At 38.6% G+C, this 14,492-nt stretch overlaps 1 protein-coding gene across 6 annotated transcripts in view; it reads right to left on the bottom strand.

The window, feature by feature from the left end:
* Positions 1-14,492, bottom strand: part of MCC (MCC regulator of WNT signaling pathway) — a 180,021-nt gene that overhangs the window by 37,765 nt on the left and 127,764 nt on the right. For all 6 annotated transcript variants that reach the window (XM_040089723.2, XM_058424026.1, XM_058424027.1 and 3 more), the window contains 6 exons: positions 10,153-10,299; positions 9,774-9,863; positions 8,961-9,109; positions 7,151-7,291; positions 5,879-5,979; positions 2,897-3,080 (listed from right to left, as the gene is read on the bottom strand). In XM_040089723.2, the coding sequence (XP_039945657.1) occupies positions 2,897-3,080; positions 5,879-5,979; positions 7,151-7,291; positions 8,961-9,109; positions 9,774-9,863; positions 10,153-10,299 (812 nt within the window). The remainder of the gene's footprint in view (positions 1-2,896; positions 3,081-5,878; positions 5,980-7,150; positions 7,292-8,960; positions 9,110-9,773; positions 9,864-10,152; positions 10,300-14,492) is intronic.

The raw sequence follows: 14,492 nt of genomic DNA, 5'->3' as shown, positions 1-14,492 counted from the left end.
CTGAAATTTCAAAACCCAAGATGGGTCAACAATTCCACTGTAAAACCATATTCTACAGGATTTCAAACAGGAAGAATTAGTCATTTGTCACAACTCTCAGCAAAGGATAGTTTTCATCATCCTACTTTATTCATTTAGTTTCAAAGAGAAAAGGTAGCAATACACATCTGCAACTAAAAGCCTGCAACACTGAAATATCGAAGGCAAGAAAAATCAGTTTTGCAGATTCAAAGTACGTTTCAGTTGAATACTGTAAAAACCTTTCCACAGTGGTCCCCAAGTGGTGGGTGGTTCACAGAGCACGCACTGGAGGTGAGAGGAAATGACCTTAAATTGTGCCAAAGGAAGTTCACATTAGATACCAGAAAAAAATTTTTACTGACAGAGTGGTCAAGCATTGGGATAAGTTGTCCAGAGCATCAGTGGAGTTACCATCTCTGGATTTCAAGAGGTGTCTTGAAATATGAAATATGAAATATGGCACTCGGGGATAAGGTTTAGGGGTGGTTATAGTGGTGCTGAGGTGATAGTTGGACCGGATGACCTTGAAGGCAATCTTACAAACTGGATTATTCTGTGGTTCTGTAATATAAACATACAACAATGTTCCTTTTGAACCAAGACAGGTTGTCCATCAATGGACTGGCACAATGTCATGTGTCTACAAGCTGAAGAGAAGACTCCTCTCTTTTGAGACAGAGTTCACAGGAAGAAAGAATCTGAAAACACCTCTGACCACGTGTCACTTGAACACAACAGAAGGAAAGAAGAGAAGATTTATGTTTTCTGGAGAAGTTGAAGTTTCAAAAATGTTTTCATTGATATGTATGCTTAGGCAAAGATAAATTATTTTGGGCACAGGGGAGGGGAAAGGGACAACAATCTGTAAGTGACAATCAGATCAGGGTGCCCTTGTCAGAAATTCCTGACTTGCTGTGTGCCGTCTGGGTGAGTGACTTCAGCTTTTATCTCCTATTTCCCACACATATTAAAAAAAAAAAAAAGTAGAAGTTAACTCATTCAGCACAGTATGTTGCTCCACACCAGAAAAAAAATTACTACAATGATAATAATGGCTCAAGCTAAAATGTCTCTTTCATGTAAGAATATTAAATTTGCATTTTCATGTCAGTCATGACATAGTTAGTTTACCCTGATGAAATTTTAAATCCTATGCCTCTTTAAACGTACTCTGCTGAAACTTTATCTACTGAGCCAACACCTTACATGGACACATACGCACAAGTCCAGCTGACCACCAACGAACACAGACACAAACACAGGCTTATCCTCCCTCTCTTATCCTCCCAAAAATTCTGGTTAAGCAAGCAAGGGCTGTAGAGGTTACATCCCTACCAAACATTTTCAGTGCGAGTCTAGGAAAGCAAGCACTGAAACAGGAACAAATCCCTCTTCCTCACAGTTCTTCCCTGTCAATACTGGAAACTGCCTGAACTATTTTCAAGAAACAAAAAAATTACTATGCCTTGACTACACACCACAAATCTCTCAAGGAAGAAAAACACTGAGGTAGTTCTGAGAAACTGAAAATTACCATTTCGAACAATGGAATGGGAAACAAGGTAGTCTTGTTTCTACACTAGGTGTTACTACATGTAGACACAGACAAAATGTTCACATACAGAAATTACATGAAGCTGTCTCAAGCAGTTTCAAGCAGACCATATATGGCCTAAGACACAGCAAGCCAACTGCTTGAAACAACTTCATGTAGTTTCTTTCCAAGCCTGGTTTAAATGCTTTTAGTACAAAGTGTGATCAGTATGCTACTAGCACAGATGCTGCCACAACAATCTCTATGTAAAGACAGCTTTCTTGCACTGAGAGTGAATCAGAAAACTTCTTTGAATAAAACATTAAAATTCTCCTCACATTAGGACCCTGTTCCCTCAGATTACCTTTTCCCTCACTTTTTAGCAATTCCATGCCAGTTATACAGCAGGAAATAAGATCCTTTGGAGGAGGCATCAGCAGGAAGAGAAAATGATACAGTACTGAAATAAACTTCTGAAGTGTCAACAAATGACAGCATTTGAATAAAGAACTGGCTAGAAAACGGAATTAAAATAAAGCTTTAGAGCAAATCTGAGAAATGAAAATAACTCTTGAAGAGAAAAATGTTCATCTGTATTTATCCAGGACACTTGCCAAATTTGTATCTATATACCAGCACACATATTTACTGCAGAGTACAATTACACCACAGATAGACAAAAGCTCAAAATAAAGCTGCTGGCAGATATCTTTGATCTGGAGCACTTCTGCAATAATAGCTCATCTGTTTCGTTATTTTGTAGGTCTTCAGAAAAGCTGAAATATCCAGTCTTTCCTGGAAGAATCCAATCTATGCCATGCCATGTGTGAAAAGAACAGGATGCGAAGGAAGAATTTGGAAGGGTGCAAGGGGTAAGGAAGGAGAAGGGAGAGGAAATAGTTTAAAACAGAGTGGCTAGATTTGCAACATTTAGAAAACAATTCTTGAGCACTCCAAAATGCCAGTGAAAGCCTGTTTCAGATCTCTGATTCTCCACGCATCCATGCTCTCTGCATACAATAGATATGAGTAACAAGTACATGATTAGAGTTCCAATAAAACAGCAAGAAAGTCACTGTAGTAAAACAAATGTATTGGTTTTGCCCTTCATGAGTTAGATCAAAGTTCTGCACCCATTAGCAACAAAGTTAAACAAAACTCTTCTTGGCTGGAGTTGCTCAAAGTCCAAAGACAATTAGACCACTGAGGTGACTTATAAATCAAAGCACAGAAGCCAAAGGACTGAGGTGAGGAGAGGTAGCTCAGCAAATACAATAAAACATAACTTTTTGTCTGAAATACAAGACTATGAGATTAGGAGAGCAAAAGAGTTGCAGTTACCTGGTGTGACTGTTGGAGGAGAGGCTTTCCCAGGGCTGCATGCTAGAGCCTGTGACTGCATAGGCTCCCCCACAGCTCCCATCCAGCTTCATCAGCAAGGCTTTTGCTGCATTCTCAGCTGTCTTCCTGCAGTCATGAGCCCTCTTAAGCATCTGGGTGACATTTTCGTCACCTGTCTGGTCCCCTAGTTTTCAAGCAAACAATGTTTCAGACAGAAATTAAGGCAAGAGATCTTTCTACTTGCTCTCAGTTTACATCATGACAATGACAGTACATTACCAATCTGTGAGGTAAACTTAATTTCCTTGTGAGCATCGGTAATAACTGGGATACTGGCCTGAATGCACCCCGCTACCAGTTACAAGCTCCAGGTACTTGCGGCTCCAGGCAATATGTCTTAAGTGATGTAGGATTTTAGCTTGTCTGTTTGTAATGATGTGTGTTCTGCACTAACATTAGGTTTGGATGCTCAAATTATGAACACACTGGAAAAGCCTCTGCTTCAATTACAGCTCTTAGTTCAGTTGGTGCAGTATGGGTTCACAGTGTAGTCATCTCCAGAGCTTCTCCTCACAGGCACCTTGCCCTCAAGCCTGATGGTTTGCCAGAACACCTTCTTACATGCTACCTGGCCAGATAAAAGGATTGCTCTCCTGCTCAGAAGCAGCCGCTCACATTTTACGCTCATGCATACTAAGCCAAAAGAAAACTAGCCACGGTTTATTAAATTGCTATATTTTTAAGTGGTTATACAGCTACCTGTGTAGCTGTTAAGCTTCAGGAGTAGCAGAACTGAAACCACCACTGTCACTACTCCTACAGTCTTTCAGCTGCAGTCAGGTCATTAAATTAAGACATGTTGTTGGCTACACAGAAAATCTACAAATGTATTTGTAGATTAAGCTACAATATATTCATACTTCAGCAAAACTCAACAGCTTGCTCTGTGTTGGATTTTCATTTAATCCTTGTTCAAGTCAATTAGCTGTACTTCACATTTGCTGAGTGAAGTGCATGCACTAGAAGTAACACTAATGAGGAAGAAAGGAAGGGTGAATGTTCTGTTAAGAGAAGCTGGATACGCTCAGTTTTAAGTGACACAACTCCCATGAATTTTCCACTCATAGATGTTGATATAAAGTTTGGCTGATCTTCAAACCAAAAATGTTCTTTTATCTAGGTGTGTTAATTAAATTTCATAATGAAGTAAAGGTACGTAAACCTTACACAACTTCCTCCACACTGTGCTGTGTAATGGGAAATCTGCACTATTTCCATCTCAGGGCTGTAACTGATAATACCATAATTAAGACATGAAACATGACTTTAAAAAGTTAAGATTTTAGCTAAGGGTTAGAAGTAATTTATATTGATCAAGATGTAAGTTAGATTAGTAAATGCCCAAGCTAGAGCTAACTGTTATATTATGAGCTTGTTTATAGAAAAAGTGGAGTAAGTGAACCGTCGTAAGAACAGATTCAAACCACTAAGAACAATGGCCAGCACCTGGACTTGGCATCAATCAATCAATCAATCAAGAAGCAGGGGACCTTGGAGAGTGCCAGAGGGTCACAGAGACCTGATGAAGACTCTCCTGACTTCATCCTTTGAGACCACTGACCCAATTCAAGACCACTGACCCAATTCAAGAGAAGAACTGGGCATGCGTGAAGGACTAATAGCTTCATTTTAATTGAGAGCGGGAATGGGAGGTGGTGGGGTTATGCATATGTATTGCATGTAAGATCTTGGAAAATAAATAGAGAGCAAAGAGCCTTGTTCGGGGCGGCCACACCTTTCAGAGATGACTCCCGTGCCACCCGCCGGTGAATAAACATACCACTTTCTAACTTCAAGTAGTTAGAGGGTCTTTGTCCGTGATTATATCAGCTTTCAATGACTCAGATAGATGCTGTAGACAGACACCTACATAAAAATTTAACTACAGTCTCTTCCATAGAATGCACGTCAGATGAAACCCAAAGTATTTCTCCCTTATAAGATTTCTTTCTACCTCTTACAAGAATACAAATTCCAAGACTAAATTCATTTTTGCTACTCACTGATCTCTGCCAGCTGGGAAAAGTCCCCTAGCACATTGTGGAAAGGAACGAACAGGGTTTGGAGAAAGGTGGAAGAAAATCTCAGACATCCCCTCTACTGAGAAGCCAGTGCTCCTAACACACTAGGCACTTGCTATGCCTTAGCACAGTATGAAGAGCTATTCTCTCTGAATGCTTCCCTTTTTTCTACTTGAAGATTACTATGACTACCTTCTCCTACCAATAAAACAAATGGAACTACTAACACTGGAATTTCACTGTGTAATCACCTCTTTCCATCAGGCTCCAAATTTCTGAACTGTACTCTACCTATGATAGTGGCTTGTTCCATTACTTAGCAGGTAGCATATTATACAACACCTAGCCATAACTAACCACAAAATAAGAAAAATCCAGAACATACAGGCTAAACAGAAGACAGAATGTTTTAAAATTCCAGAGCAAAGGTAAAACAGGGGGTGAAAAATTACAGCCTTTTTTTTTTTTTTTTTTTTTTTTTTAATTTGTAACTACTCAGTGCTACTTTTGTATTATTTCAATCCCAGTTTTTCACAGATTAGACTGTTTCTGGGGTGTCAATCTTACTGGACTTGCAACTACCACAGCTGTATGGTCCTAAGCCACCTGTGCTCACAAGGACTGTTTAATTATTCTGCTCTGTACAACTGCATACCTACAACAATCTCACTCCTCCCACAAGAGGCAGCTCCTCATGATAGCAGGCACAGGGGAATTTAAATTGCTCTCTTGCATTTGCCCCCTATTTTTGGGGTGTGTAAACTAATTTAAACAGTTAAAAAAAAGGAACAACTAAGGAGCATTCTTAAATAATGGATCATTACATGACTGACCATTACAACCAATTCTAATGCTGAAATGCCAAAAACCCCTTAAATTAAGTGATCTATTGACATCTTACCAACAGAACCAACACCTGCAGCTCTGAATTGTCCAAGAATGAGACTCTGCTCACTTTCTGCCAGTGCCAACAGCAGCTCATATGCTTCTATGCACTGTTCACTGAAAGGGAAAACAAAAACCACTCAAAATATTAACTGTAATTTAGAGAAGAACACCTCCAATAGCAACAACAACAACAACAAAAGAGGTATCTGATTAACTGCATAATTATCTACTACTTATCTAGCAGCAGGGATATTAAATAACATTATACGCATAGCCTCTATCACAAGTCTCCCCATTCTTGTAACAGTGCTACGCTGGCCTCATGTAATGTAACAAGATAAAAGATAAGAGAGTGATCTGAAATAAAGAAAGCTCCAGAAGCATGTTTTTAAACAGGTGACAATACAAACAGTAGTTAAGATGATCCCTTTGAGAAAAATTTCCCAGACCTTCTTACTATATAACATACAGTATTCTATGCTCTACAATATAATTATACTACGTGAAATGTTGTAAGCAGAAAAAATGCACGAAAAATACTTCTTGCTCTGTCCTGGCTGTAAGGTGTTCCTCCTTACAACAGAACAGTTTCCAATTATATTTATGAGTCACACAATCCCTGTTGCATTTAAGTGTTTTTAAATATATAATGTTTTTAAAAATACATACTAATATACTATTAGGAATTAACACTTCATTGCAATTTGCTCAAGGCTGATGGTAAAAGAATATATTCTTTAAAAGGTTCACAATTTGTTCCAAGACCAAACCTGCCTGTCCCAAATTAGTTGCAGTTGAAGGTCTTAAGTGACACCACATTTTTGTAAACAGTTTGATGCAAATTTAGATACTTATTACCAAATATCAAGCCACTAATCCACAATTCCAACTGATGCAATACAAAGTCATTCTCAGTTACGTGGAGTAAAACACTCTGGTCCACGGGTTTTGGGAAAGGTACAGAGAACCTGTATCTTAATGTTGGATTCAGCAAGACAGACTGAGCCTACACACAAACTGTAATTCAAATGTTAATTCAGTATTTAAGAATGAAGAGATAAACCTCTACATTCCTGTTGGATGCTGGTTAACTACAGCTGAAATACACTATAGAAACTTCAGTTGGGTATTTAATCAGGTAGCTTAACCAAAGGGGTGCTTTTTCAGGGAGGAAACAAAAAATAAACAGTATTACTATGTCACATCAACAACCTCACTCCCAAACACTTCTACCAAGTCTTCCCCAGCTCCCCCTTCCTGGCTGAGCCCCTGTGTAGGTACATACCTGTACTGCAGTGCCAGCCTCAGAGCTGTAGCATTGGACTCGTACTTGCCCACAAGCATGCTCATCCTCTCTGCATTGCTCTTGCACTCCTCCAGTGTTATTGTCAGCAAGTCATTCTGGGATTTCAGGTGTTCAATACGGCTGCAAAAAACCAAGCCATTTGTAACCTTCAACCTTAACTTGCAGTCACTGTCCTGAAAATTCTAGGACAATCATACTATGAAACAATGAAAATTTCTTGGTCTACACAAGTGCTTTTTAATGAAGGTGGCAAAATCCATCAGTCCTGTATTGTCTACAAAAAGCCAAGAGGAGAGAAATTTCTCTTAGGTCATCCTCTTCTCGTCCCCATAAAATGTAGTCATAACCCTGTGCAGCAGCAGCAAGCAGAACTCCACAAGACTGCATAGGACAGCTTCATATTAACCTTTTGCTCAATTTTTCTGCCTTCATTCCTCACTTTCTGCTGCCACATTTGCAACTTGTTTTAAGTGGCATATTCATTAGTGTGAATGTGGGTGTGTGAAGGGATCATGCAGTTGCATAAATGCCTCCTTTATTCTGAAAATCCAGAGTAAACGTTCCACCTGAAGTCATGTTTGGATTGTGAACTTCCAAACTACAAATGAGGTTTCAGTGGGGCAATGTAACCTCCAAATGTTCTGGCAAAAGTCAAACAAACTTAACTGTAATACCCTCCTCAATGAGGTTAACCCTGAACATGAAAATGAGGATTCATAGTATCAGTATTACTGTTTATTTTCTCTGCTGACAACTGAACCACACATCAATATACTATGCCTAACAGTAAAAATTGCATATATGCCAAAAGCAGAGAGACAAAAAATTTTGAAACCTTGCACAGGTAGCTAATGGAGAAATCCATGCCAGGACTCTAAAATCACTGAATTCTTGACAAAGAAGAACGAGAAAGGCCAATATACCATTTGTTGTTTAGTTACCATAATAAAGCATTGACTTTTCTAGATACTAGAACAGTCACCATCTCTATCTTGACATCTTCTATAATGATACATGTTCTCAAAACATAATTGTGCAGTGTACAGAAAAAAGGAAAAAAGAAAACAAGAATCACATTTTGCAGCACTACAAAAACATGAGCTATAAATAAAAAGAGATAGTGTACAGATCAGACTAAATTTGAGCTAGCTGTGGGGAAGACAGAATTTGGATAGAGATATGCTGAGACACACTTCTCATACTCCCGATCCACAGTTTTGATTTTATGTGCCAAAAAAGATATAAACCACTGCTTTTGACAGAGTTTGCTAACACAAACACTACCAGTATTTTAACTGCAACCAGAAGCCTCCAATCTCTCTTGTGCAGAAAGAAACCTATTTGCTGGTACATATATCACAGCACCACACATCAGTACTTTTATTGAGACATTTAAATGCTATTATTCTGTTTCTTCAGGACAAAACAAAGCAAGCTAATTCCAGAATGATGCAGACTAAGTTGTGGGACTCCTTGTTTCAAGGAGTAACATGTCTTATGAAAAAAGATGCCATGACTACTTAGCCACAGAGAGGGACACTCCACAGTGCAGACAGGGGAAGGTGCTGTGCTGATCTAATAATGCACAAACAAACTCATACGCATGAAAAGAATCCTAAGCACATGATTCAATCTCCTCTTCAGTAATCACATTCCATGTTTATCTGCAGCTACCACAGTTGAGTTGGAAATGAACTAAGAAATGTTCAAAAAGGGTAAAAAAAGCAGTCAATTTTAATAAAGCTAACAGAAGACAACATGTGTGATCACATCTAACTTTCCAGCTCACCTATTTAATCTCTCCGTCTCCACTTCGAACTCTCGGATTTTGCTTTCAGAGATAGCAGACCCATGTGAATAGAGAGTTTGGAAGATTTCCTGGATGTTTGAACAGTCTTGGAGTGAATGTGCCAAATGTTCAGCCACAGTACTAGACACCTGCACAACAGAGTTAATAGAGCATTGTGAATAGATACCCACTGGATTTCTCCCAGATACTTTCTGCATGAAGAACTGCATTTGCTCGCATGCACTCACTTCAATGTATTTATTATTCAGTCTTATGTTATGAATTTTACATTGAATAGTACATTTACAAGGCTCCACTTTTAGAAGCCATTTTTTTCTAAAATTCTACTAACCAAAGGTGAAGTCCACTATTTCATTATATATTTAAAAAGCCTACTATGCAAGTTATTTATGTTCTTGAGAGCTTAGCTAAGGGTTAGAGCCAAATTCTTCAATTTAAAAAATATTAACACACAGTAACAACAGTATTATCGATTTACACTGGCATTTCAAAAGGAGAATCCAGTTCGCTGTTGGTTGAAAGCTGTGAAAAGAAACTGGAGAGTCTCCTTGAAGAATATTTTGATGGAACTGACTTCAAAATTTTCCTCTTGAAGTCACTCATGAGAATGATTTCTAGCCACTAGTTACGAGTAAATGAGATCTTAATACTGGGTGAAATAGTCTGTGTTGAAGTATTTTGCTCAAACTAGCTTTTAAAGTATTTTCAGATATTACATATATTAATTTTATTAAGAAAACAGTGCTTTTATTGGAACATGGATCATGCATGCACATGGTTCTTAGTTCTCACCCCTATGCTGCTGATTTCTGATCCTAAGACAGGTCTATCAGATGATGAAGACTCTGATCTTGTCTTTGACAACTTCACTCTTTCAGCAACCTGCAAATCAGAATGCTGTACAGGTTACACAGTAGCCCACACCCCACAACAATCACACAAACCCTTTCTGTTCTCTAGTTACACTTGCAAAGCTGAAGCAAACTTCTAAAGAACTGAGCCCTGTGTTGCAACTCAGAGAACTACAATAAACAATGTTTCCACAGCTCAAATTCACGGACCTGCTCAGGACTCCCCTGAATATTTCCCAGTTAATCCCACACTTGCATAGCACAAAATGAAGCCTACTTTTTCCAGGTCATGAGAAGGGTTACAAACACAAAAACCCCACCTTGGCGATCGGAACGTCGTTGCTGCTGCTGCTGGTGCTCAGCTCTCCTGTGCTGGGGTTGATGGGGCGGTTGGCAGGACTGAGGCGGCTTGGGCTGGATGGGCCCATGGCCTGCATGCTCTGCAAACGAGTCTGCAGCTCCCGGACCTGCAATAAAAAATAACATTCTGATTTTTCCACTTTTATGGTTTAAATAGTCTGGAGATTTTCTCATTGTCTAGCCAAGTCTAATTATTTCTGGCTTCACCACAGAAGTTACATTTTTGTACTGTGGTGGCGATGAAGTTTTCATGTAGAGAGCCGATGAATGGAAGTTTTTTTAAAATCCCACTGCTATAATTTTTTTCAACTATGTGCAATGTGGAAATATGCAAACATACCACTGTAGAATAATTACTCAAAGTTTCAGCTGTACTATAGGTACAGAAATTGTTCTCTCTGGGGTAAAGTTAATGCTCCAGCCTAAGATAATGATGGCTAAACAAATCAAATGACAATCATCCTGTTAGTGGAAAACTCTAGTGCTGAAAAAAATTCTTGACATAAGTAAATCACATGATGACTTTGTCATATTTAAAGGTTAAAGAAATTCAAACATTAATCATGCTTCAAAACTACAGTCAACTAAAGCTACCATTTAGTGAGTAATGTACAAACAAAAAACCAAACCAAACCAAACCAAACCAAAAAAACAACCCAGCAAGGTACTCAACCAACAGTCTGTAAAAGCTCTCTGTAAACATAGCCTGCAAATGCTGTATGGTCTTCATAACACATGAGATACTTGTAGAACAGATGTCAAATACTTTTCAGTTTAAAGGCAAAAAAAAAAAAAAAAAAAAAAAAAAAAAAAAAGAGAGAAAGGTCTGCAGGAGCCAAACTATAGCTGTGCTAAAGATTATAAGTGTTTACCTTGGAATAATTATGAATAGACAAGGAATGGTCAGCTTAACACAACAGTTATGACACAAGTTAAAGTGACAGAGCTCATTTTTCCCACAGGTCTCAAAGACTGTGAGATGGGAGAAGGTGAAGGAATTCATCTGAAGAGATCTGAAGAGGAGATACCCATGAACATAGTTTTCCTTAAATACACAGGCTTCTATGTGATTTTGCTGAAACAGTCCCCCTACAAAACAAGACTTTTGAAATTTTATTGGAAGTCCAGTCAAGCAAAGCTCTGCCCATTTGATATTTCCCCTTATATGCAACTGTGCATCACAGTGCAACTGTGATTCCTACTGTTTAAGTAAAGGCAGGATTTTATACTAAATGCATTTATACAAAGACTAAGCAAGCTGAAGTCCCTTAATAAAAAGTCCCAAAATTAAAGTTGCATCAAAGCTTAAATTTTCTTAGATGTGGGTGCAACAGTGTTTTATCAATCTCTGCTTGAAGCAGCAGCAGTCATGTGTTTTCTGCACAACAGATACTTCAACCTACTTCAGAGAGGAAAGAGTTCAAGTTGGAACACTCTCCAGTCACCAAAGCAGTATTTTATGCCTCCTACAATCCTCTACAGGCTACTCCTATTTCCTGAAGAGTATCCCTGCCTCTCCCTCTGTTGCATGCAAACTGAAGGACAGATTGCCTGCACACTTTGTGTCAAAAGAATTTTTAGGTATTTACAAATTACGAAAAAAAGAAAAAACAACCTGTGTGTTTTACATCACATGGTATTTTTTAAAAGCCATAGGTGTCAACAATAAAAACACATAAAGTCACACTGCACTTTTAAGTTCCCTGTTCAGCTGGGGAGGAGCGCTACACCTTGAAGAAAATTATTCCAAATAACTAAAGTGCACAAAACCTCAAAACAAATCCCCCAATGTTAAAAGTAACTTGTGAAAAATTGATAGGGGTGCTTGACCCAGAATTATGTATCTTAACTGTGATTTTCTCATGAAGTTAACTGAACAGAGTGTATGAAGTGCACATCCATAGCAAGTATCTTCTACATATTTGCAGTGGAGGCCTCCTTTGTTTGTATAGACATTTAGCTTCAACATGGATACAGCTGCACTAATGCAAACCTTAAGGACAGAAGTGCTCTACTGCTGCAAACCAGTAACTTCATCCTGTTGGTATGCATAAACCTGAAATAAACCACATATGCACATTTTTTGTCTGCAGCTGTCATTGCAGATAGGATTTGTATTGTGGCATTGACACTGAAAGAAAAAAAATTAGTAACTCCCAAATTTCATTACTTCAAAATTGCCATTTATTACTATTTCTTTCAACCTAGGCTGTTCCAACCTAAATTCTCCAAGGGGTTAAGTTACAGCACTGTTTAAAAGCAAACAAATAGGAAGACCATTTGGATGTATTCTTTATAAAATAAAACCCCAGCTATCACGTCCAACTTAAAAATTGCTAAAATATTCACCTATGCTTAGAAGCCAGTCCTGGAAGATTGCAGTCCAAAAGCAGGTAGCATTTTCAATTTAAGTGCAAGCAGGAAAGAGAGTGGTAAAGTTGCTTAAATGCCAAGTGTTGGTAGATGCTGAAGTTTAGAACTACCTTATGCAAAGCCTGTATTACACAAACCTTTAATGAAGACAGGTTTCCTTTATTCCGTGTTTTCTTACTGGGAAGTGACTTTTGGCCAGGATTACAAAGCTAATTATTCATACAAATCTGTAAAACAACACTGGCAACAGAAAGAGAAATGAACACAGCTAAGAGTTTAGTCAGGTAAAGTTTTGCTCAGGAAAGCACTTCTAGAAGAAAAATCAGAGCACAGCACAGTTATTATTCTGTGCAACTCACTGCCGTAATGTTGTATCATAGAAGTGTCTTGGCTTATGTTACCAAAAAATGTGCATTTTATTTCACCTGTTGAAGGCTACTGGGGAGATGTTTTTTCCTTATCTCTTGTGACTCCAGGGGGGAGGAGGGCGGATGCCTTCTGATAATGGTCCAGCTATTAAAACCAGGTGGGACAGCGTTTCTTATCTCTTTCACCACCCCTCCATCCTCCAGGGGGACATCTTATGATAATGGGCCATTAGGGCCCACCAATGACATGACACTTTCCATCATCCCATTGTGAGATGCTCCACACATATGGGGAGGAGCCAACTGTTCCTAGCTAGATAAAAACTGGGACTGAAGACCACCAGATATCTGTTTTTTCCACTGGTTCCCAGAGGAAGACTGGACCCATTTTGTCACCACTGAACTTTCTGCAGGACCATCTCAACTCCACACAACCACATCTGTTCCTCCAGGAGGATTTATTTGGACTGCTTCCAACACCCTGGCCAACAAGGTGACAGGTTGTATCCCTGATTCTGTCAGGGTTTTTCCCAGGATTTTTGTTTGTGTCTTTGCTTTTGTTTTTTGGCACTACTTTTTTTGTTTTTTGGTTTTTTTTTTTTTTTCTTCCTAGTAAAGAACTGTTACTCCTATTCCCACATCTTTGCCTGAAAGCCCCTAATTGCAAAATTATAGTAATTTGGAGGGAAGGGGGTTTACATTCTCCATTCCAAGTGAGGCTCTAGCTTTCCCTGGCAGACAACTGCCTTTCAAAATCAAGACAAGAAGCAACCACAAAAAGAAGCTGTCTGCTTATCTGTTCTCCTTGATGTATTTACTAAGACAGGCCTTAATTTATGAAATTACACGCTGAACTGACTGCTATAAGTAACTGCACTAATTAGAGCAACACTGAGTGCTGTATGCTAATTCTGAGCAGAATAACAGGGCAAGTTTGTCTGACCTGTAAAATTACCCATCTCATAATTCACACATTCAGCAAGCATCTCATGACTGGGTTGCCCACCTACCACACTGCCCAGAGACATATTAGGTAACTATTTATGGTCACAAAAACCTCATTGTAAATGGAGGAATTGCTAGCGTCTCTTCAGAAAGTACTTTTCCATACTGGTAGCTATTCTACAGGAAAAAAAAAAAAAAAAAAAAAAACAAAAAAAAAAAAAACCAACAAAACCAAACGACCAAAGAAGGGAAAATACCCCAAACCCAAATCAGAGTTCAGAAGAGCAGTTGTCTTCTCCGGTTTGGCAAATGCACAGGTTATGAAAAGACTGGTTTTAAAAGCAGGATTAAAAATTTTCTGACCTACTGTGTCAAGTCTTTAGCATCATTACCAATGTAATATAAAATATTCTGAAGGTTAACTCATAGAATGAAGGTAAACTGCAGTACTGTACATGATACACAATAAACACTTGGAAACAGGAGAGTGATGAAGGGAATATCTTACAGCAAATTGATAACAAAATTGGCGAAATGCAATGGATAAAGGTAAGTACAGAAACAAACCCAAAAAAGTTACATTTTAAGACAGGAAGAGTGTGGATTCCTGAGTT

Source organism: Hirundo rustica, chromosome Z, assembly GCF_015227805.2.
Source record: "Hirundo rustica isolate bHirRus1 chromosome Z, bHirRus1.pri.v3, whole genome shotgun sequence".
Taxonomy (NCBI): domain Eukaryota; kingdom Metazoa; phylum Chordata; class Aves; order Passeriformes; family Hirundinidae; genus Hirundo; species Hirundo rustica.
The sequence above is the reverse complement of the archived record's forward strand: the minus strand, read 5'-3'. Positions and strand labels throughout refer to the sequence as shown.